The sequence below is a fragment of the Lutra lutra genome, chromosome 1 (assembly GCF_902655055.1).
Source record: "Lutra lutra chromosome 1, mLutLut1.2, whole genome shotgun sequence".
Lineage (NCBI taxonomy): Eukaryota > Metazoa > Chordata > Mammalia > Carnivora > Mustelidae > Lutra > Lutra lutra.
The window spans coordinates 213,906,731-213,929,147 of record NC_062278.1 but is presented as its reverse complement, the minus strand read 5'-3'; the positions used below and the strand labels follow the sequence as shown (position 1 = coordinate 213,929,147).

The following is a 22,417-nucleotide window of genomic DNA, read 5'->3' as shown; positions in this document are numbered from 1 at the left end:
CCTGCCGGGAGTTGTAGTTTCAGTGCGGCGGGCCCAGTAAGTCCAGTGGCTGCGCTCCGGTGCCGCGGCGCCTGAGGGCCGAGGCGGAAGTGAGGCGGCCACACCGGGGGTCGAGGGCGCAGGGTCAGCGGTCGCGGGGAGCTCGCAAGGGGCGCGGGGCTCAGGAAGTGCGCGTGCGCGGCAATAGGCCCGGGGGAGGAGGCAGGGCAAGGCCAGGCGAGGTGGCCAGTGGCCTGGGCATCCAGCCTGGAAGATGCACAAGAGGAAGGGACCCCCGGGACCCCCAGGCCGAGGTGCCGCCGCCGCCCGCCAGGTGAGTTTGTACCCCACGGCCTCGCCTAGGGAACCCTACTCAGCCCTATCACAGGTTCAGGGGAGGGCCCCACACCCCCAGGGAAACCCGATCACCACCCGCAGGTAAGCCCCGGTCCCCGCCCTCCAGATGAGGTTCTGCCCCCAGAGTTCGGCCTCCTGGCCCTGGCTCCCCAGCTTCTCAGCTCTTGGCGCCCCGCCCTGGGCTCAGGGCCACCTGTTGCCGCAGCCTCTCCAGTTTGGGAGGGGAAGGCCTCGGACCTGGGATAAGGATAGTTCCTGCACTCCTGGCCCGAACACGCACGGAACCTCCCATCGGCCAGGCCAGATCAGACTCATTTTATCCCCACTGTACAGATGAGGACACTGAGGCCCAGAGAGGTGAAGACAGCTTTCCAAGGTCATAGGGATTAACAGCTTGGCCAGAGCTAAGTGCAAATCCAAAGCTGCTGCCATGAGCCCATGGGACTATGTCTGGCTCTCCTTTCCCTCCTCCATCTCCTCTGCCTCAGGCACCTGGACAGTTTGTTTTTTTCTCAGCTTTGATGGAAGAAGCCCAGGCCACAGCTTAGTGCCAGGGTATTAGAGTCTGGCCAGCCTGGAGTTCCCTGCTGGCCTTTGTACGTTGGACACTCGGCTTCACAGCTCTTATGCCTCAGATTCCTCATCTATAAAATGGAGGCCCTAACAGTCCCTATGTCACAGGACAGGTGTGAAAATTCATTGAGATAGTTTATGGAAAGTGCTAGAACATAGCACTCAGTAAGTGTATCTTCGTTATTATTCTTAAAAGGAGCCATACGTAATTGCCCATTTTGACCCACAGAAAAGGCAATTTTGTATAGTTCAACATAATATTATCACATCATGATTGGTCATGAACCAGGATGGGATAGCTTCCCTTGTCCCAGGTCCAATATCCAATGAAAACCCCACTCTCAACTTCTTTGTTGTTGTCCGGGCTTCTATTTGCTCTTGCAGCCTTCCTGCATGGCCCCCTCTGCTGAGTATGCTGGAAGGAAAAGCCCAGGTGTGGAGAGTGGCTTTGCTTTGGGCAGGGTGTGGGGCCTGCTTTTCCCACTGAAGTTGGTCAGCAGCATATCATGGGCGTGGGCTCAGAGCAGGAAGCAGGGTCTCTGCCTGCCCTTTGCCCTGTGTTGATCTGTGCCAGAGGGCCTGGCCCATCTTGGGACACCTGTTGCATTCTGAGCTTGTTCCGGCCTCCTGGCACTCCCCAGGGAAAATGACTTTCCCCAGGAGGTCTGGGTTTCCTTCCTCCTGAGGGAACTCTGGGTCCATCCTGGCTGCCTCCGAGGTCTGATTGGACCCTTGCTGTTCCCTCAGCTGGGCCTGCTGGTTGACCTCTCCCCAGACGGCCTGATGATCGCTGAGGATGGAGTTAATGATGAGGAACTGGAGGCCGAGTTCTTGGCCTTGGTTGGGGGCCAGCCCCAAGTCCTGGAGAAGCTCAAAGGCAAAGGTAAGACTCTCAACACACCCCTGAACAGTTTTTGAGCTCCTGCTGTGGGCGGGGCTCAGTGCTGGACCCTGGGGAGAAGGAGGAAAGGAAACAGAGAAGGTCTTTGACCTCCTGGAACCCACAGCCTGGGTAAGGGGTGAAGTGATGAACTCTGGACCCAGGGTGAGGGTTCAAATCCCACCTCTGCCACTTACTGGCTCGGTGACTTAATAAGTCCTAACATCTCTGTGGGCCTCAGTTTCCCCATCTGTAAAATGGGAATAATGACTGCACTTAATCACAGGAGTTACTCTTCTAGTGTTCATAAAGCACTTCACAGAGGGTCTAGCATTTCCTCCAGCTTGCTGTCCCATGATCAGGGCTGGGATGAGGGAAGCACAGAGCGGTGGGAGAGACCTGTGAGCTGGGTCCAGATGCCCGCAAGAAGCACCCACAGTAAGGAGGGCCAGGTGAAGAGCTGGGAAGCGCTTTTGGGAGAGGCCACAGCCCCTGCAAAGCCCCCTAGGGGAGGTGGCAGAAGGCAGCAACTCTGTAGTGGACAGAGAGACTGGAGCTCCGAGGGCAAACGGAACCTTGATACTTTACCAGTAATTCAGTCAGTCCTCATTATTGATGGATTCCATATTTGTGAATTTTCCCAACGGGCTCAACTTTATTTGTAACACCCAAATCAATGCTTGCGGAGCTTTTGTACTTACTGGCAGGTGTGTGCCGAGCTGCCAGAAGTTGGAGTCGTTGGCACAGATGCTCCCAGCTGAGGCAGAGCACGGTGACACTTTATTCTGCCTTGTCCCTGGGTGGGCTGTGAACAAGGCTCCTTTCCACAGTCTGTGTCAGACTGCCTTTTTTTTTTTCCTCCTCATTGTGGTGCTTTTTGTTGGTGGTTTTGCTCTTCAAAGTGGCTCCCGAGTGTAGGGCTTAGTGCTGTCTCGTGTCTCTAAGAGCAAGAAGGCTGTGAAGTGTCTTTTGGAGGAAAGATGTAGCAGATGAGCTTTATTCAGACGTGAGTTACAGGGCCGCTGTTGGCCTTGAGTTCAATGTTCACAAATCAACAATCTGTTTTTAAAAAGGTATCATTAGATAGAAACACACATCAACTGAGGTTACGTATTGACTGGTTGACAAAAATGTTGTGCCCAGAGACTCATGGGACCTGAAACTTCTATCTCCTTTAAGGGGCAGTGGTCCAGTGTTCAAGGAGTGGGCGTTTACAGCAGTTTCATAGAACGTAACTAAGGCAGTTAATGAGAATAACTCAAGTAACAAAATGCTGACCACATGCTGCTCTGGAGTTTCCTCCATCTTTACTTCCCACCAACCACCTGTGAGGGAGAAACTCTTGTCCTCATCCAATAGATGGGAAGACTGAGTCCCAGGCAGGGCAAGTGACTTGCCCAGGTTTCCAGAGCGAGAGAGCTGTGGAGCCAGGGTGCTGAGGCGGGCTTGATCAGGAAGAGACGAGACGAGACGAGAAGAGGCGGGCGGGCTTTGCGGGGATCAGGATCGTACCTGGTGGGCCCGAGGACCGTGGTGGGGTCCCCAGGACCGTGGTGGGGTCCCCGTGGGAGGGCTGGGAGGGGGACACGCTGCCCTGTTCTTTGGGGCCATGGGTCACTGGGATGGGAGGCTGGGGACTCTTGAAGGATCCCAGTCCAGCTGGGGCCTCTCCCTGCCGCCAGGCCCCCTGCCCATGGAGGCCATTGAGAAGATGGCCAGCCTGTGCATGAGAGACCCGGATGAGGGTGAGGATGAGGGTACAGACGAGGAGGATGTGGAGGCTGACGATGACCTGCTGGTGAGCACCCTGGGGCAAGGCAGGGGGCCTCCCATGCTGTCATTGCGCCATCCAGCGGGCCCTCAAGCTCGGCCCGTGGCCGTGTGCCCCTGCAGGCAGAGCTAAACGAGGTCCTTGGGGAGGAGCAGAAGACTGTGGAGTCCCACCCTCCTGCCACTCAGGTACAGCCCAGCAACCTGCTCCCCATTGCCCAGAGTTCAAGGCCTTTCCTGGCCCCTCAGCCATGTTACCTTGGGCACGTGACATGACACCTCTGAGACCCAGTTCTCAGCACCAGGAATGGGGATAATGGTTTCCTGGTTGTGGGGGGCAGTTGGGGACAGCTGGGCCAGGGGCAACATGCCTGGTGTGGAGACACTTGACAAGGGAACTCTTGGGGAGAACTCAGGTGGGGTTGCCACCCAGACCATGCCCCGGTACCTCCTGCAGCCAAAGGCCACAGCCCCCAGCCCAGGGGTGGAGGCCACCTTGCAGGAGAGGTTGGCCCTCTACCAGACAGCGATCGAAAGCGCTAGGCGAGCTGGAGATGGTGCCAAGATGCGGCGCTATGACCGGGGGCTTAAGGTGAGCCGGCAGGTGACAGGAGGGTGCTGGCACCCTACCACTGCCCATTGCCTCCAGCTCCAGGCTCCTCTAAAACCCGCTTTCACACCTTATCTCAGACACTTGAAAACCTGCTGGCCTCAGTCCGGAAGGGTAACACAATCGATGAAGGCGACATCCCGCCACCTGTGGCAGTGGGGAAGGGCCCGGCAGCCATGCCCTGCCACACTCCGACACCCACCCAGCCGTCATCTGCAAACCAGCCAGTACCAGAGCCCAGGGTCACAGTAGAAGGCCTTCCTACCACTGCTCCCACCACATCCATTGGCTTGACTAAGCCCCAGCTTCCTCCAGGTAGGCCAAGGGCGGGGCTGGGCTGACCTGAGATTTGTGGGGGTGGTATTCAGCAGTTGGCCATTTTGTGGGTGTGCTGAGTCATTCATTCATTAAATATTCTTTCATTCATTCATTCATTCATTGGGCATGTGCGAGCAGGGAGAGGGGCAGAGGGAGAGAGAAAATCCCAGCTCTGTGCTGAGCTTCGAACCCAGCGCCGGGCTTAGTCCCACAGCCCAGAGATCATGACCTGAACTGAAATCAGGAGTCAAAGGCTTAACCAACCGAGCCAGCCAGGCACCCCGATCGTTAGATATTCTGAACGCCCCTCCCCTTCCTAGGTCCTCATGCCTCTGGAGTTCACCACCAATACCTTTTTTCTGCGCGTGGTGATATAATAGGTGTACCATAACATTGGCCGTTGTAACCATTTTTCAGTGTGCAATTAATTGAGTGGCATGTGGCACACTTGCACAGCGTGGTGCCACCACCACTCTGTCTTTTTCCAAAGAATTTTTGTCACCGCAAACAAGAACTCTGTCCCCATGAAACACTAACTCCCCGTTCTCCCTCCCCCAGCCCCTGGCTCTCCCCATCTGCTCTCTGGCTGTGCATTTGCCTCTCCCAGATTTTTCGTGTAAGCAGAACCACATGCTCTTTGTCCTTTTGGGTCCAGCTTCTTTTACCTCGTGTAATGTGGCGGTAGGCATCAGAGCTCTGCTCTTTTGGAGGGCTACTGTTCTCACACAGAGAGTTGTAAGTGGATCATTTCCAAGCCCTCAGCTTGTCTGTCTTCTCTCCTAAAACTCACCTGCTGGAGGTTTTCCAACCTCCCAAGAGGTTTTCCTTCTCTGATTGTCCTCCTCCCACTACGGGAAAGGAGTGCCCGCCCCGGTGCCTTCTAGAATATCAACGCAGGCTCTGCCCCAGAGGCAGACACTCCCCAAGTGAACCAAGGAGACACTTAAAACTGGGTTGGCCTGGTTGACAAAGTAAACAGCAGGTCTAAATCTTTCCACAGCCAGACTAGTTTCTAAGCCGTTGTTCTGGCAAAGGTCAAGGAGGATTGTTAGACATTATCACCTGAACTTCGCTGCTGAAATCACCAAAACGTTTCTCACGATGGGGTTTAGGCACATGGCTTGGCAGGGATTCAGGGGATCCCCCGGCAGGGTGATGACAAGACTCCGGCTCTTGCCATCTGTTTGTTGGTGTGAAGCAGGTTTCTTTATGCGTTAAAAAAAGAAAACAGGGAAGTTGGGAAAGAGTAAACCAGGAAACAGTTCATCAGTAGAGGGTGGGCCCAGCCCCACCGTGCCAGGCAAGAGGTACCTTGCTCACAAAATTTTACTCTTGGCATATAATCCAGAAGCTTGACATACTTAGGCTTTGCTTTCTTGCATGCTAATAATAACAGTGATTGAACCCGGAAGAATGTTTTCTTAACTCAGAGACTTGCAGTGATGTGTTGTAAAACCAGCCAAACGTCAAGGTATTTTTGCTTCAACTTCAACCTACAGATAGCTTTTCCAGCAACTACACCTAAACTGAAAGCTGTAGGTGCGGTTGTCCGTCTGAGAAGGTACAACGCATGTAGCTTTCCAGGCTTTTCTAGGATTTGTGGACCCTGGGTGGTGTATCTATTACACTTTGTCTTTTTTATACCAAAAGTTGCACGGATTACTTTCAGTTTAGAGATACTTTCCCTGAAAACCTACTGAACTGTGTTATTTGATCACATTGAAAAGAAGCTTAGCTCTTTGTTTCCTCTCTTGGCCAACGCACTGCGGGGATGGATTTTGGCTGAACAAGTGTATGATAGGGCGGTCAAGAAAAGGCTTCCAAATACCCACATTTACAAATGACCCTTGAACAACACAGCTTTGAACTGAGCGGGTCACTATTTCTTTGATTAACACAGTACAACACTGTATTTCTCTTCCTTGTGGATTTCCTAGTCTCATTTTCTTTAGCTTACTTTTTTATAAGAACGTGGTATATAATGCACATAACATACTAAAGGTGTAGATCGACTGCTTTTATTATGGGTAATGTTTCCGGTCAACGGTAAGCTCTCATGGTGAAGTTTTGGGGGAGTCAAAGGAGATTTTCAGCTGTGTGGCGGGAGGGTGTTGGCACTCTTAACCCCCACATTGTTCAAGGGTCCACTGAATGCCACTGAACTGTATACTTAGAAAGGGTTAAGATGCTGAATTTTGGGGGCACCTGGGTGGCTCAGTCAGTTAACATCTGCCTTCAGCTCAAGTCATGATCTCAGGGTCCTGGGATCGAGCCCCACATCTGGCTCTCTGCTCAGCAGGGAGCCTGCCTCTCCCTCTCCCTCTGCCTGCTGTTCCCCCTGTTCGTGCTCTTTCTGTGTGTCAAATACATAAATAAAATCTTAAAGAAAAAAAAAAGGTGGTGAATTTCATGTGTATTTTGCCACAATTTAAAAAAATAAATAAAGGCAGAGGCTTTAATCCCCTGAGCTACCCAGGCACCCCAGACAAAAACTTTTAGATGCCAACTTAAAAATTCCTGAGGGTACAGAAGTTTTCCAAAATTCTCTGAAGGCCACCAGTCCTGGGCTTGGGTGCCCGCCTTCAGGCTGTGACCTCAGGGAGGCAACATCCCCTCTGAGCCTTGTTCTCACATCCTTAAAATGGACCTCAAGAACAGTCTTTGTTATGATAAACTAGAATTAGTTCAGGTGTGCCTGGATGGCTTAGTTGGTTGAGCATCCAACTCTTGGTTTCAGCTCAGGCCATGATCTCAGGGTCATGAGATCAAGCCCCACAGGGGACTCTGCACTCAGCATGGAGTCTGCTTGTCCTTCTCCCTCCCCCTCTGGCCCTCTCCCCTCTCTCTTCCTAAAATACATAAAATCTTTAAAAAGAAGAAGAAGAAGAAGAAGAAGAAGAAGAAGAAGAAGAAGAGAGGCGCCTGGGTGGCTCAGTGGGTTAAAGCCTCTGCCTTTGGCTCAGGTCATAATCCCAGGGTCCTGGGATCAAGCCCCACATTGGGCTCTCTGCTTAGCAGGGAGCCTGCTTCCTCCTCTCTCTCTCTCTCACTCTGCCTGCCTCTCTGCCTACTTGTGATCTCTGTCTGTCAAATAAATAAATAAAATCTTTAAAAAAGAGAGAGAGAGAGAGAGAAATGATTCATACACTGTCCCCCCTTCCAGGTCCCTGCAGCCCCGGCCCCCTCGCCCAGTTGCAGAGCCGCCAGCGGGAATATAAGTTGGCTGCTCTCCATGCCAAGCAGCAGGGAGATACTGTCACTGCTGCCCGGCACTTCCGTGTGGCTAAGGTGCGTCCAGGCAGGTGGACGGGGTCGGAGGGAGAAGACAGGATGCTCTCAACTTTGCATGGCTGCAAAGAACAAGAACTCTGCAGTCACACAGGCCCAAATTTGGGTCCTGGCTGCCGGTCACTCTGGAGCTGTAGTTTGCTATACCTCTTAAAGCCCCAGTTTACCCTGTCTATGAAATGGGCATAAACATGGGAAGGGGCTTAAACAAGATGGTGCAGAGGAATGGATAGAGCTAGGAGTCCTCAGTCAAACGGTGAGGCCCAGAGGCTCCCCACAGGGTCCTGGCCCCCAGCTGCAGCTTCCTGCCCTGATCTCCTTTTCTCTCTCAGAGCTTCGATGCCGTCTTGGAGGCCCTGAGCCGGGGGGAGCCTGTGGACCTGTCCCGCCTGCCACCTCCCCCTGGTGAGAACCCTACCCTGCTCACCCTTCAGGACCTGATGCCGCCACCGTCACCAGTCACCTGGGAACCCCCTCAGGCCACACCAGCCTGGGGTAGGGGGTGCCCAAGCAAGCCCCTCATTGGACTGGACCTCTCTGCCCTCAGACCAGCTGCCCCCAGACCCACCATCACCACCACCACAGCCTCCAACTCCCACCACGGTGCCCTCCACGCCAGGTAGGCTCCTGGGAACCCTGTGTGGTGGGCAGGCCAGGGCAAGACAGTCTCCCTCCTTCCCAAGACTCTGAACCCTGCCCCTCTGCCTCCCACCACCCCCGTCTGCCCCAGAGGTTCCCCCACCTCCGCGGACTCTCCTGGAGGCCCTGGAGCAGCGGATGGAGCGATACCACATGGCTGCAGCCCAGGCCAAGGCCAAAGGGGACCAGCGGAAGGCTCGCATGCATGAGCGCATCGTCAAGGTGTGTGGGGGCCTGGTGGGCAGGTAGGCAGCCCCCGGAGACCTGGCCAGATGGCCCTTATACCATGTCTGTTGCAGCAATACCAAGACGCTATCCGAGCCCACAAGGCTGGCCGGGCTGTAGATGTGGCTGAGCTGCCGGTGCCCCCAGGTATGCACTGCCCCTCCCCCTAGCTCTCTGGTCTCTGAGGCTTTGCAGCTTCTGTTCCTTCCGATGGTACCTTCCTGGGAGCGCTCTGCTACGCATTCAGGAATTCTTGTTAGACAGTTGGTAGCTTAAAGTTGGGTCCCAATAGGAGTGTTTATACCATGGAAATGGGCAGACACTAAAAACCAGGGGCGTTTGTTTGGAGAACCGTTCATCAGCCCGCCGCCATCTGATCCCTCCATTTCTTCTTTGTTCAACTCACTCTCTCCTAGTCATCAACTCTCAGCTTTACACATACCTACTCAGGCTCCCATCAGCCTCCCAGTGGGTTGGGAGTCTCCTCTGGGTTCTCAGAGCTGCCTGTGTGTCCCCTATGGGAGCAGTTTTCACTCAGCACCTCGGTGCCCTGGGAATCCCTCCAGGCCTGTGATCATTTCTTGTGCCCAGTAACCCACCTCATCTGGTGCTTGCTTTTTGGAGTCTGGTTGAGGCCCAGGGTCAGGTGAGAGGCACCAAGAGGCAGGAGGGAGATTGGAATGGTCTGGTGTCTCCACAGAACCAGCAGGAGCTCCTTCCTGCATTCAGAGTATATCCAAAGCCCTGAAGCTCCTTAGGAGGGGAAGGAACTCAGGTCTCCCCCAGAGTGGCATGGGTCTCTCCCTCCTGACTGGGCCCTGACTGGCCGCCCAGGCTTTCCCCCCATCCAGGGCCTGGAGGCCACTGAGCCCACCCAGCAGAGCCTGGTGGGGGTCCTGGAAACTGCCATGAAGCTGGCCAACCAGGATGAAGGCCCAGAGGATGAAGAGGATGAAGAACCTAGGAAGGTGTGTGTGAGCGGCTGGGGTCTTAGGGTGAGGCAGTAGGGTGACAGCAAAGCAAAATCCTGACATTGGGGAAGAACGGCCTTATCCTCACCCTGCTTCTTCCCAGCTTTGAGGCCACGGCAAGTCATTTTGCTCTCTGATCCTGTCTCGTCATCTGTAAAGTAGGCGCGGCGGCAGTCTCTGTCTCCCAGTCCTGTTGCAAAGATTCAGCAAGAAGGGGACCATAGGTTGTGTTCAGTGCTGAGGAAACAGAAACTAAGCCAGCCCCTGTTGTCAGCATCAGGCCCCGACCCTTTGGGGAGTGGAAGGACCGCAGGCACTGGGAGAGCCCTGACGTCCTCTCCATCCCTCAGCAGCCCACCAGCCCTCCGGCCCCCGCAGCCCAGCCCAAGGCCCCACCCTCAAGGGCAACCCCATCAGGCTCCACCCCAGCAGCCAAAACAGCCCCCAAGGGCACATCCACCAGAGGTAGGTCCGTCCTCCCCTCCCTGGCTGCCCATTGCCTGGCTGTGGGCTGACACCCCCATACCCACAGCCCAGCAGCAGCTGGCCTTCCTGGAAGGCCGCAGGAAGCAGCTCCTACAGGCCGCGCTGCGAGCCAAGCAGAAGAATGACGTGGAGGGGGCCAAAATGCACCTGCGCCAGGCCAAGGGGCTGGAGCCCATGCTGGAGGCCTCACGCAACGGGCTGCCTGTGGACATCGCCAAGGTGAACTCTCTAGACCTGCTGGAGGGGCTCTGGCCACTTAGCCATGTGACTGGGAGTAATATTAGGGCCCAGGCGAAGCTGCTATAACAAATAGGTCCCCCGAAGATGGAGGCTGAAAGAAAACAGACATATTTCCTGCATGTACCGCTCGGGGCAGTCTGGGCTCTGAAAGACAAAGCCCCTCCAGGGCCCAGGTTCCTTCTGTCTTGTTGCGCTGCTGCACCCTAGGGGGTCACCTCTGTCTACCTGGTGAGAGTGGGTTGATGCCCTGTCTGCATGTAGTCCGTGGGAAGCAGTGAGAAAAAGAAAGGGCAAGACAAGCAGTTTCCTTTAAAGGCGGTGACATGGCGTACTATCATTTCTGCTCACCTTGCACTGGCAGAGCTGAATCACATGGCTGCAAGGGATGCTGGGACATGTAGTCTCTTGGCTGGTGCCTAGCCAGAATGCCAGTACTAGGGGAGACAGGGTAAGGGTCACATCTGGGGGAGACAGTTGACAGATGCTGCCACTTTGGGAGGGACCATCCACTTGTCTCTTTGCACCACTTTTCACCTTCGGGAAGAAGAAAAGACCAGGGCGGGGGCAAAACAGTGGTCCAGGAAGGCCTTTCCAAGCAGGGTGGACATTTCCATGGGTGGGCCGGTTTGTTGCTAACCAACAGGCCCTTCCCCACGAGCCTTGTCTTCCCCAGGTGCCACCCGCCCCCGTCAACAAGGACGACTTCTCTCTGGTCCAGCGGCCCGGCCCAGGCCTGTCTCAGGAGTCTGCCCGCCGCTACGGCGAACTCACCAAGCTCATAAGGCAGCAGCACGAGGTGAGGCGGGCCCCTGGCCCAGCTCAGCAGGCCTCACTCAGGGTCATGGCCCCCCACCCTCCCCTTACTGTCCTCTCCTCTTCAGATGTGCCTCAACCACTCTAACCAGTTCACCCACCTGGGCAACATCGCCGAAACCAGCAAGTAAGTGCCCCTGTCCCCACCTCTGCCACACATTTGCATCCCCAGCCCACCCTTGGGACTAGGGACCTGAATAGGGCTCTCTCGGTGGCAGATTTGAGAAGCTGGCAGAGGACTGTAAACGGAGCATGGAGATTCTGAAGCAGGCATTCGCCCGGGGTCTCCCCACACCCACTGCCCGCTTTGAGCAGAGAACCTTCAGCATCATCAAGTAAGGCCCTGATGCCCCTTGGCACAGATGTCCCTTTGGAGAGGGGTTTGCCTTCCCCAGAAGCCAGCAGAAGGCTTGACTCTGGGGGAGAGTTTGATTGGGTGGTGAAAGCATGGTATATGCAAGGGTCCTGAGGCAGCTATGAGGTGCAAGTGAAGGATGGTGATGGGATATTGACAGTGACACATTGGGAACTGGGGAAGATCTAGTGAGTGCAGACATGGGCCTTGTTCCAAGGCCTGGGCGAGCCCTCGAAGTGATTATTGGTCCTGCTCCTTTCAAGCCTTCCCACACCCTGGGGATTGGGGTCATTTTTCCCATTTATAGATGAGGTTAGGTGCAGCCACTGCAATAATGTAAGACAAGTCACACCCCTCACCCCGGCTCCCCATCAACTCATCTCCATCCACTGTCCCCATTTTGCTTGCCTTCTGCCATACAGGCCTCTTTTTGGTCCCTCAGATGGACCAACCCTATTCCTACTCAGGGCCTTTGCACTGGCTGTTTCCTCTTCCTAGACCCTCTTCTCTGGGTCTCCATGTAGCAGTACCTCCCCGGCATCCAGAATCACCTGTGATGTCACCTCCCCCAAGAGGCCCTCCTTGACTGCTCTGTGTACGGCAGCCCCTCCCGAGTGCACTCCACCTTCTCCCCTATTTTAATTCTCTGCAGGGTTGCTGTTTCTCTATTTATGTATTCGTTGGTCCTCTGTTCACTGAGCTAGCTTGGGCTCCATGAGCACAGGGATGGGGTCTGTCTCACTTTCTGCCATATCCCCAGTAGCGAGATACTGGCAGACACATAGTAGGGGCTCCAGAAACATGGCTAAAGGAAGGGAAGGTCCCCCAGCAGCTAGGGCACTCACTGGGTGGTACATGGTAGATGCTCAAGAAATGTCAGGTGAAGTGAATCAAGACCACTGCACGGCAGCTGGGGCACTGGATGATGAATATCAGGGACCCCAGAAATGTTAAATGAAGGGAAGCTCCCCCGACAGTGAGGCCACCAGCTGGCACAAAGTGGGTCCCAGATGGATCCGTGCAGACTGAAGAAAGGTCTCAAACATAAGTCACTGGCCGAATGGGACAAAGAACTTCAGTCTGTCTGATTTTAAAACTGAAGCCCACAAAGGCCAGCAGGGGGTTGTTCTCTGGCCCCGCCGAGGGAAGAGAAGGTGGGCGGGCAGTGGGGCTGAGGTGCTTCTGTCTCTCCACCTGCCCTCCCGGAAGGATCTTCCCTGACCTCAGCAGCAACGACATGCTCCTGTTCATCGTGAAGGGGATCAACTTGCCCACACCCCCAGGTGAGGGGCAGCAGGCTGGGGTCAGGGCTGTGGGACTGCCCCTCTGCCCAGTTCTGACCCTTGTCTGCCCACAGGACTGTCTCCCAGCGACCTGGATGTCTTTGTTCGGTTTGACTTCCCCTATCCCAATGTGGTACGTGGAGAGGCCAGGAGGAACGGACTCACACCTCATCGGGCAGGGAATGGGTGGGCAGGGATCTGGGGGAGGCCCCGGCCTCCCTAAGCTTTCCTGCCTCCTATTTGGCTGCAGGAAGAAGCTCAGAAAGACAAGACCAGTGTGATTAAGAACACGGACTCCCCCGGTGAGATGAGCGGAGCCTGAGCAGAGGCGGGAGGCACCCCAGCCCCTTGCCGCGAGAACATGAGACCATAGCCTGACCCCTCCCTCTCTCTTCTTCGCCCACCCTGTCCTCAACCCCTGCGCAGAGTTCAAGGAGCAGTTTAAGCTCTGCATCAGTCGCAGCCACCGCGGCTTCCGAAGGGCCATCCAGACCAAAGGCATCAAATTCGAAGTGGTCCACAAGGGGTGAGCTGGGGGTACAGGTGCTGGGTGCACTCGGGGGTGGTGGGAGGAGCCGCCCTGGGCCAACCGTCCTGTCCCCGTCACACATGCAGGGGGCTGTTCAAGACTGACCGGGTGCTGGGCACGGCCCAGCTCAAGCTGGATGCCCTGGAGACCGCATGCGAGGTCCGGGAGATACTGGAGGTGAGACGTGGACATCTGTCTGCAGGCTCTGGTGTGGCTCTGTTACGTTTAACATGACTCAGATTCCTCCTGCAGGCCTAGGGCCTCCCAAGGGTCGCCTCTGGTGACCCGCTTCTCCCCCGGTGGTGCGGGGGGACAGTTCCCAGACCTCCCTACTACTCAGCTCTAAATATTCCCAGCACCCTGCTCCATTTTGACCAGTTCATATCTCAGCATACCCAGGGGCTCATATTTTAGAAATCACACTGGTCCCCCCCTGATCCCAACCCTGGGCCTCCAGCCACTGCCTACTTCTTAGGAGTCTCCCCTCATTTCCACGCAGGTCCTGGATGGTCGCAGGCCCACGGGGGGGCGGTTGGAGGTGATGGTCCGAATTCGGGAGCCGCTGACAGCCCAGCAGTTGGAGACCACAACTGAGAGGTGGCTGGTCGTCGACCCCGTGCCAGCAGCTGTGCCCACAGTGAGACTCCTGCCCATCAGCAACCCCAGGGAGGGAGGCTTGGTTCAAGAGGACAGGGCCAACAATCACAACACTGGTTCTGTCCACTGAAGCAGGTTGCTGGGCCCAAAGGCAAGGCCCCTCCCGTGCCTGCCCCTGCGAGGGAACCAGGGAACAGGTAGGTGGCTGGGTCAAGCCATCCAGGAGAGAAGCCCCTTCTTCCCATCTTAGCCCCTCCTGGTCAATTTCCCACTGGGCACAAATTGTAGTATGTCTCTCCTGTGTTCCAAAACGTGTCCTGCCCCACTCTCCTGCCCAGCTCTGACTCCTTTGGCTCCCAACTTGACTATGGCCTCCTCTAGGAAGCCTTCCCTGATCACCCAGCATTGCAGTCGCCTGAGTGAACAACCATCATCCCCACTAGGCTGCGGGCTTAGCAACAGCAGGGTGGGCCTGGCTTGTCTCCTGCTGTTCTCCAGTGCCCAGTGTGTCTGACAAATTCACGGGGTCAGGGCTGGGGGGTTCCTTGCTGCGCCTCACCCTTCCCCAACTCCATAGAACCGCACGGCCCCTGCATAGCCTCAGCGTGTTGGCCTTTGACCAAGAGCGTCTGGAGCGGAAGGTGGGTGCCTGCTGCGGTGGGGCAGGATTGGGGGTTCGGTAGGCCCCCAGGGTGGGGCCATCACAGTGCCCTGCTTTGCATCCCCCAGATCCTGGCCCTCAGGCAGGCGCGGCGGCCGGTGCCCCCGGAAGTAGCCCAGCAGTACCAGGACATCGTGCAACGCACCCAGTGGCAGAGGGCACAGCTGGAGCAGGGGGGCCCGGGCATCCGGAGGGGTAGGGTCTCAGGGAGGGATGCATGGGGAAGGGCGGGGCAGCCATCCCCATCCTGACCCGGTTCCCCCCCACCCCCACAGAGTATGCGGCCCAGCTAGAGCGTCAGCTGCAGTTCTACACAGAGGCCGCCCGGCGCCTGGGCAATGACGGCAGCAGGGTGAGCTGGGCAAGGGCCAGGCAGGTCTGGGGTGGGTGGGTGGCGGGAACAGGGCTGCTGGAGGCGACAGTGGCCCACTGACCACCTCTTGGCCTCCAGGAGGCTGCAAAGGAGGCACTGTACAGGCGGAACCTGGTAGAGAGTGAGGTGAGTGGCCAGGGTGTGGGGGGTGGTGTGTGTGTGGCTGTGAGCAACCCCTGACCCATGTGGCCTCTCCTACAGCTGCAGCGGCTCCACAGGTGAGGGGCCAACCAGGCAGGCGGCCCCTGGAGAGTGGGGAGTAGGCCCAAGGCCCTGGCCCTGGGAAGAGCGGACAAAGCCACAGCCAAGGACCAGACAAGCAGACAATCAGCGGACAGTCAGCTCCAGATGGACACATCCCCCCACTGGGTTCCCCCAGCCAGGTCGCAGCTCCCTGGCAGGGGGCGCTGGGGATGGCACTGCCAGCCGGCTCATGCCTCTAACCCAGGCCCGGCTGGGTGGGTCCTGGACAGTCCTGTTTGCACAGCCTGGGGCGTCGGGCCCCTGGCCTGCCCCGGAGGTGGGGGGGGGGGCAGCTAGGACCAAGCCCCGAGGGCCCTGCAAGCACTTTACTTCCTGTCCCTCCCCAGCCTTAACCCTGAAGCCCACCCACACCCCAAAGAAGCCACTGAGGTCAGCCAAAGCCCAGCTGGCTCCCCAGGGCTGACACAGGGAATAAACAGCCAGGGCCACGCCTGGCTCACTCTGTCCTATCTTTGTTTCTTGCTCCCATCCTCTGTGACTAGCTGGGGCCCCCCCACAATCACCCCTGGGCTTGATGGCAACGTGTCTGCAAGAGGGGCAGGGTGTGGGGGGAATGTGCCCGGGAAGGATGTGTCCACTTCGCACACTTGGTACAGGGACACGTGAGGGCCTGTGGCCTGCCTCGAGGTGTCTGCCATGCCATGTGTTTCTGGAGCTGGTGGCCTTGGGCATGTCTGGGTTTACACATGTGGTCAGGTTTTACATGGTGGTTCCTGGGGGCCCACATGTGGATCAGGGCTTTGAGAGCCATGCCTGCTGCTCACCGGCTATGGGACCAAGTTGCCTGACCCTCTCAGCCTCCCATGGCCTCCCCTTCCTCAGCTGGCTGCCGGGGTTGGGGAGAGCCTGTCCTGCAAGGTGAAGGGCAGCTGGGGAGTGGTGAGCTTTATTGTTAGGATTTATTGTTGCTGTCTCCACCAGCATGGAGAGTAGGGTATGTGTCCGGCAGGGTTGGCGTCTGTGTGCCCGGTGTGCGAGCTGCACTCTTCAGCCTCTCCCAGGGCGCCCCGTGTGTGGAAGGGGTGCCCTTGTCCCAGCCTCTTGGCCGGCACAGGTTGGGCGGCCCTCAAGGCCCGAGAGAGCCTGGTTGAGGTCCCCGTGGACAGTCTCCTCAGTCTGTGGCCCAGTGGAGCCCAGAGGTCTGGGCTGTAGTGCCGGGCCCCTCTGGGCTCAGGGGCCCCCCGCCCGTGGCTGATGTGGAGCCGTGGGTGGCAGCTGGACCAGGACCTGCTCGGGGTTCCCCGCCGTGTCCACCACACTCAGGTGCAGGAGGCCCAGGAAGGCCTCAGGTGCAATGCTGGTCATGTGAAGCCTGTTCGCCCTGGACCAAGAGCTGGGCATGAGGGTGGGTGCCAAGGGAGGGGGCCACAGCCATCCCGACCCACCCAGGTCTGCTGGGGTCCACCACAGCCCTCCAGCCCCCCCACCCCACCCACCTGGACCCTATCTGCCTGACCACCCCAGGGCACCTGAGGAAGAGGGCACGCAGGCGGGGCGTGCTGAGGAAGGCCTCGGAGCCCACGTGCCCAATGCGGTTGCCCTGCAGGTGCAGCTCCTCCAGCGCCTCGGGCAGGTCAGGGGGCACGAAGGACAGCTCGTTGTGACTGAGGTCCAACACCTGGGCAGAAGGGTGGAGACGGCGCCGTGGTGGCCCCGGGCCTGGAGCCATCCACTCAGCTAGGCCCCAGCCTCTCCTCCTGGGCACACACCAGCCTGGGCCTTCTGCCCCTCCCCGAGGCCCCTTCATAGCTTCCAAATGCCTCCTTTGGCCAGGGCTACACTGGCTTCCCTCTGGGGCAGCCCATGATCTAGACACCGAGATGCCAGCCAGACAGATGGATTCGGTCCGTCATTCACAAAGGTGGCACTTCCCTCATCTTGTGCCCTCCTGACCCTGATTACTTAGGATGGCTTCCGACTGCTCTCTCCCTCACTAGCATGTCCTGGCCGGGCCAGGAGCTGTGCCATTTTGTGCCCAGTGGCATCTGCAGCTCCTAGAACAGCACCTGGGACCCACAGATGCTCTCAACTCTGGCACCTGGGGTGTTCAGAAGGAGCTAGCGTTTCTGTGTTTGCTGGGGGAGGTGGATGGGGTGGTCGCAGAGGACCCGGTGGCAGAGACAGCACGGCCAAAGGCCCGGAGGCTGCCCCTGTCTTACCCACCCCCGGCCGGTCCGCCAGGCTCTCTGTGGCCTCCCAAAGCCTTGCTCAGAGAGGCCGAGGGGCCATGGGGACAGTGCGGCTAACCAGCCCGCCCCTGACCTGGAGGGCCCGTAGCTCGTGCCAGGTGCCAGGCCCGATGTCTCCGATCCGGAGGTGATTGTGCGCCAGGCTGAGCTCCCGCAGCTCGTTCAGGCCGGCCAGCAGCTCGGGCTCCAGGGCCCGCAGCTGGTTGCGCTGGAGCCGCAGGGTGTGCAGGCCGCCGGGCAGGCCGCCGGGCACCCGGGTCAGCTGGTTGCCAGCCAGGTCAAGGCTGCGCAGGGCGCGCAGTGGGCGGAAGGCCCGGAGGTGCACGTGGGCGCTGACCAGGCGGTTGTAGGCCAGGTTGAGCTCGGCCAGGCCCGGCATGCCGGCCAGGTCGCGGGCCCCCAGCGCGGTCACGTGGTTGTGAGGCAGCACCAGGGCCCGCAGGCGGCGGGGCAGCGCCAGGGGCACGCGCTCCAGCCTGTTGCCATAGAGGTGCAGCGTGTGCAGGCCCCGAAGCGGCCGCAGCGCCCCAGGGGGCAGCCCCGTAGCTCCCAGCTGGTTGTGCTGCAGCAGCAGGTAGCGCAGGCCCCGTGCCCCCCGCAGCCGGGCCGCCTCCACCCACCGGATGCAGTTGCGGCCCAGGTGCAGCACAGCCAGGGAGCGGGGCAGAGCGGTAGGCACCGAGGCCAGCTGGTTGTGGGACAGGTCCAGGTACTCGAGGTGGTGCAGCTTGCTGGTGGGAGAGAGGGCGGGCGTCGGGCTGGGTGCCGCGAGTGAGGGCCGGGGGGTTGAGGAGCGGTCCTGAGATAGAAACTGGAGACCCCAGCTTGGGGCTGGGTGAGTTGGGAGATCTGGACAGGAGGCCCACTTGCTGAGGTCAGGGCAGACGCCAGCCTGAGGGTAGATGTGGAGTGCAGGACAGAGTTCTGGGTCCAAGATGGGCATGCGGCAGTGATGACGTTTGGATGGTGGAACTGAGCACAGAGCAGCCCAGAGCAGGGACAGCCTCTAGCTGCTTGGCTGAGCCCAGTGCACTGGCAAGAGCTCACCCAATGAGGCCCCAGTTTGGGAGTCATGCACCAGAGGGGGATAGAGGTTTGGGGTGCCCAGGCTCTGAATCTTCAACCCCTCCTGCCAGCACGAGGCCGCACCCCTTTCCTACCCTGTCCTGGGCCCCACCTGAAAGTGGTGGCATCCAGGCCGCTGTCCGTCAGCTGGTTGTGCTGGAGGTAGAGTTCGCGGAGGTGGGTCTGGCGGCTCAAGGCTCCTCGGGGCACCTTGGAGATGAAGTTGTTCTGGGAAGGGAGGAGAGAATGAAATGGGGCAGCATGGTTAGGGAGCAAGGGCAGCGGGGAGCTATGGAAGGCTCTTGAGTAAGGGAGTGACAAGGAGCTCACTTTAGCAAGGCTGTTCAGAGAGCCCCTGTGAATGACCCATGGACAAGACTCAAAGATATTCCTGACTGTGAGGAGGAGGACGGCTCCCCCAGGAGAGAGGCAAGGGGGCCCTCCTGAGGAGGCGGGAATGTGGGGGCGGCGGGGGGGAGGGGGGCACCTGCAGGTGGAGCCGCTCCAGCGAGGGCGGCAGACTTGGCGGCAAGTAGCTGAGCCGGTTGCTGGAGAGGCTGAGGGTGACCACAGCTTCAGAGCCATGGAAGGCGTCAGGGGGCAGGCCGGCGTTGCTCAGCTGGTTGTTGTGGAGGTACACGGACCTGAGGGGAGCCAGGCTCCGGCCACCAGCCTGCCCCGGGCCTTCCCACCGACCCCCATTCCTACCCTGCTCCCCAGAGCTGCCTTAGGGTGTGCTCGTGTGTGTGTACACACAGCTGCTACCTCAGTCTGGACTTCTCCCAATGGAGCTTCCTGAGTGTCCCACCTCAGACACCGCCAGGCTAGGGCTCTTCCCCCTCGGACCCCCACGGGCAGGTGCAGGATCCCCTCAGACTCCCAGGGACGGGGGTGACCTCAGGCACATCTGAGGTGTGAGAGGTCCGGGCTGGGCCAGGGGCTGCTACCTGAGCTCAGGCTTCTCCCCAAAGGTAAGCGGGAAGATCTCTGTCACTTGGTTGGCAGCCAGGTCCGCAACTCGGAGGGAGCGGGGCAGAAACTGGGGGGCCACGGAGAGCTGTGGGAGCACAGCCACACTGGTCCCAGCGCCCTGCCCTGTGGCGCCCTGCTGTCCCGTCTGCCCTGTGTGCCCAGCCGGACCAGGCCTCCGGGGCCGGGGCAGGCGGGGACGCTTACCTTGTTGTGGGCCACGTAAATGTGCTGCAGCTGTGTGAGCGACTCAAAGGCCTCATCGGGCAGCCCTGGGGGCGGGACAGGCAGTGAGAGGACCCCGGGCCTGGCCCAGAGCAGGGCAGGGCAGGGAGTCCACGCCCCCAGCTGCCCCTGGGCTCCTGTCTGGGGACCAGCGGAGGCCCCTCCGGCGCCCTCCCACACACCTCCCCACCCGCCCTCCAAAGCCACAGCCCCCGCCATGCCCCGAGTTTCCATCCTGCTCAGCAAAGGACAGTTCTGGGAAGTACCACAGAGCTGCCCACAGAGCCGGCAGGGGAGGGAAGGGGCGGCCTCCGGCCTCCCGCCTCCAGGGGTCCCCTCACCCCGCACCCTCAGAGGAGATGAGATTGTTGTGGAGGTTGAGGGTCCGCAGGCTGCTGAGACGCGACAGCTCGTTGTAGGGGAGCTCCTGGAGTTGGTTGTTCTGGGGGGGAGGGAGTCACACCCCTGAGCCTCAGCCGGTGGCCAGAGCTCCATTGCCTTAATCAAGGGAGCCTTGCCACCCCTCACCCCTACACTTGATCCCCAGAGCCCCGTTACCTTGCATCTAGAACAACCCTGTAACCACCCAAATGCTGACCCACGGCACCCCATCTGTTCCTGTAATCGCCCCCTGACCCCAAACAACCCCATAACCAAAAAAGACGCTGACATCTGATACTCCATCACACCCACAATTGACCCAAATGCTCCATCTCTCTGACCCCCCAAAACCCTGTAACTGCCAAGACATTGACCTCTAACACCTCCAAACCCTCAGCCCCTCCTACTTCCAATATCTGTACCCCCACCTCCTTTTGCCCCCAATGCACAGACCCCAACACTCTCATCAAGGCCAGCTTCCACCATTGCCAACACTTCACTCCCACCCACGGACCCCGTACCCCATCAGCCTCAACCCCAGCACTCTGAACGCTCACCCCACCAACCCCGCCCCGGGCTCCACCTGCAGGGAGAGGTGCTGAGCTGCCCTGGTGATGTTGTCTGGGAAGACCTGCAGGTCCAGGCCATTGCAGTCCACTGTGTCCGCCCGGGGGCAGGAGCAGCGTGGGGGGCAGGCCCGGGGCGGGGGCTGTGAGCTCTCCCCCATGTGGGGGAAGGCAGCGTCCTCCATGCCGGGCGTGGGCGGGGGGCCGGAAAGCAGCAGGAGCAGCAGCAGTAGGCTCAGCCGCTGCAGAGGGACAGATGGGTCAGGGTGTCCCCATATCGGGCACCAGGTCACCATGGAGACAGGAGCATCCCCACATCGGGTGGGGGTGGTAGGGGGAGCAGGCAGACTCCCCTCCCACCCCTGCCCTCTTCTCCCCCCACCCCCCCACCTTACCATAGCCAGCCCCAGCTCTGCTGTCTTGCTTGAAATGCCGACCAGGTCTCCCTAATGGAAACCAGGCAGTCACCTCCTGGAGCCTCTTCCGTGGCTGCCACTGCCCCCCATCTCTTGGCACGGGCCACCCTCCACCCAGCTTGTTCTCCCAGGGGCTGGAGGGGGGATGTGGAGAACTAGCTGGCCCACCCCCTTCCCCGCCCTGGGGAGGGTGGGCGGGCTGCCGGATGGGGTGGTGAGGACACGCCAGTCCGTCCCCTCGGTCCCACCCCCACCAACCACCCCAGCGCTGCTGCTTGCGTAACCTCGGCCAGCCTGGGCCGGGCCACAGGAGCATGGAATGCTTGGGGGAAAGCTAAGATTCGCCCTGTCTGGTATTTGGGCCAACCACAGAAATAGGGGTGGGGGCAGAGGAGTGGAGGATGCTTCAAGCCATAGGAGGGTCCCCAAGGAACTGGGGCTGGCAGCAAGGGGTCAGGGCAGGTCTGGACTCAGCCCACCAGCCCAGATGCCAGCCTGGGGGCTCTCAGCCAGGTCTGCCATCTGGGCCCCTCCCCCTCCTCCCCCAATGGCCACGGCCGCCGCCTGAAAGGAAATTACACGTACTGAGGCACCAGCCCGGTGGTTAAGGATATGTGCTCAGCGCCAGCCTGCCTGGGCCTGAACCTGGGCTCTGCCACCTCTCTGGGCCTTGGTTTCCTACTCTGCAAAGTCGGGAGGGGGGGCGATGGTTGTCTCACCTCTCAGGAGCGGTATAAGGATCAAAGGAGATAATCCACATGGGGTGGGTGAGACAGTGCCTGGCACATTCCACACCCTCTACCCCAGAGCAGCAGCATGAAGGGAAGAAGCTGACCTTTGCCCCAGGTCCTAGTTCCCAAGATGCACCACTTGCCAGCAAGGTGTCTTCAGGCAAATTGTTTTCCTGCCCAAACCTTTTCCATCACATAAGATAGAGATGACAGAATACACTTCCTTCCTCGAAGGGCTCTCACAAGGCAAATACCAGGTAGTGGACAAAGCTCTAAGCACATCTGACCCTCATGAATGCCCAGTTCAGGAGTGGCTGAGCCCATGGGCTGTGGGAAGAGGGTAAAGGTGGTCGAGTGGGGGAGGTTTCCCAGAAGCAGAGCCTGAGACAAGGATTGAGTGCATTTGCTTAGAGAAAGAAGCTGTAGGGGAGCAAGGAAATTACAGAGGAAAGGGAGGGAGCAGTCAACAATGAGTTATTGCTGGGATAATCAACTTCCCTGGAGCTTACCAGTATCAGCACTCAAAACCCTGTGTCCCAGGAAACCCTTAGTCCTGGGCCAATTGGGACAGTTTGTCACTCTTGTTATCAAGCAAGTGCCCAGCAGAAGCACGTGGGGTTGAGTCCTGCTGGGGAATCCTGGCAGGTTGCATAGGACACATGTC

At 58.7% G+C, this 22,417-nt stretch overlaps 2 protein-coding genes across 9 annotated transcripts; one reads left to right on the top strand and one right to left on the bottom strand.

Annotated features, from left to right (window-relative positions):
* The first annotated feature begins 2 nt into the window (after window positions 1-2).
* On the top strand, window positions 3-15,660 carry CC2D1A (coiled-coil and C2 domain containing 1A). 6 transcript variants are annotated; one of them, XM_047700573.1, is made up of 29 exons: window positions 3-313; window positions 1,657-1,792; window positions 3,472-3,587; window positions 3,683-3,748; window positions 4,017-4,151; window positions 4,250-4,484; window positions 7,651-7,775; window positions 8,108-8,180; window positions 8,323-8,394; window positions 8,506-8,636; window positions 8,714-8,786; window positions 9,474-9,607; window positions 9,964-10,075; window positions 10,143-10,315; window positions 11,010-11,132; window positions 11,218-11,276; window positions 11,368-11,484; window positions 12,714-12,787; window positions 12,862-12,920; window positions 13,038-13,089; window positions 13,214-13,313; window positions 13,403-13,493; window positions 13,816-13,953; window positions 14,049-14,110; window positions 14,491-14,554; window positions 14,643-14,769; window positions 14,850-14,926; window positions 15,026-15,073; window positions 15,149-15,660. In XM_047700573.1, exons 1-29 carry the CDS (start codon window positions 254-256, stop codon window positions 15,167-15,169), a joined length of 2,853 nt encoding a protein of 950 aa, XP_047556529.1. In that variant the 5' UTR covers window positions 3-253; the 3' UTR covers window positions 15,170-15,660. The 6 variants fall into 6 exon arrangements, with proteins under 6 accessions (XP_047556529.1, XP_047556515.1, XP_047556507.1 ...); XM_047700559.1 differs by having other exon boundaries at window positions 4,014-4,151; window positions 14,046-14,110; XM_047700551.1 differs by having other exon boundaries at window positions 4,014-4,151; window positions 9,961-10,075.
* A 327-nt stretch (window positions 15,661-15,987) lies between these two features.
* Window positions 15,988-21,176, bottom strand: PODNL1 (podocan like 1). 3 transcript variants are annotated; one of them, XM_047700581.1, is made up of 10 exons: window positions 21,002-21,176; window positions 20,624-20,848; window positions 20,008-20,101; window positions 19,642-19,706; window positions 19,413-19,522; window positions 18,953-19,109; window positions 18,578-18,693; window positions 17,474-18,131; window positions 16,681-16,829; window positions 15,988-16,532 (listed from the first exon to the last, which is right to left on the bottom strand). In XM_047700581.1, the coding sequence occupies exons 1-10, from the start codon at window positions 21,002-21,004 to the stop codon at window positions 16,382-16,384; spliced, it is 1,728 nt and encodes a 575-aa protein (XP_047556537.1). In that variant the 5' UTR covers window positions 21,005-21,176; the 3' UTR covers window positions 15,988-16,381. The 3 variants fall into 3 exon arrangements, with proteins under 3 accessions (XP_047556537.1, XP_047556542.1, XP_047556550.1); XM_047700586.1 differs by having other exon boundaries at window positions 18,953-19,022; XM_047700594.1 differs by lacking the exon at window positions 21,002-21,176 and having other exon boundaries at window positions 20,001-20,101; window positions 20,624-20,827.
* Window positions 21,177-22,417: the final 1,241 nt, after the last annotated feature.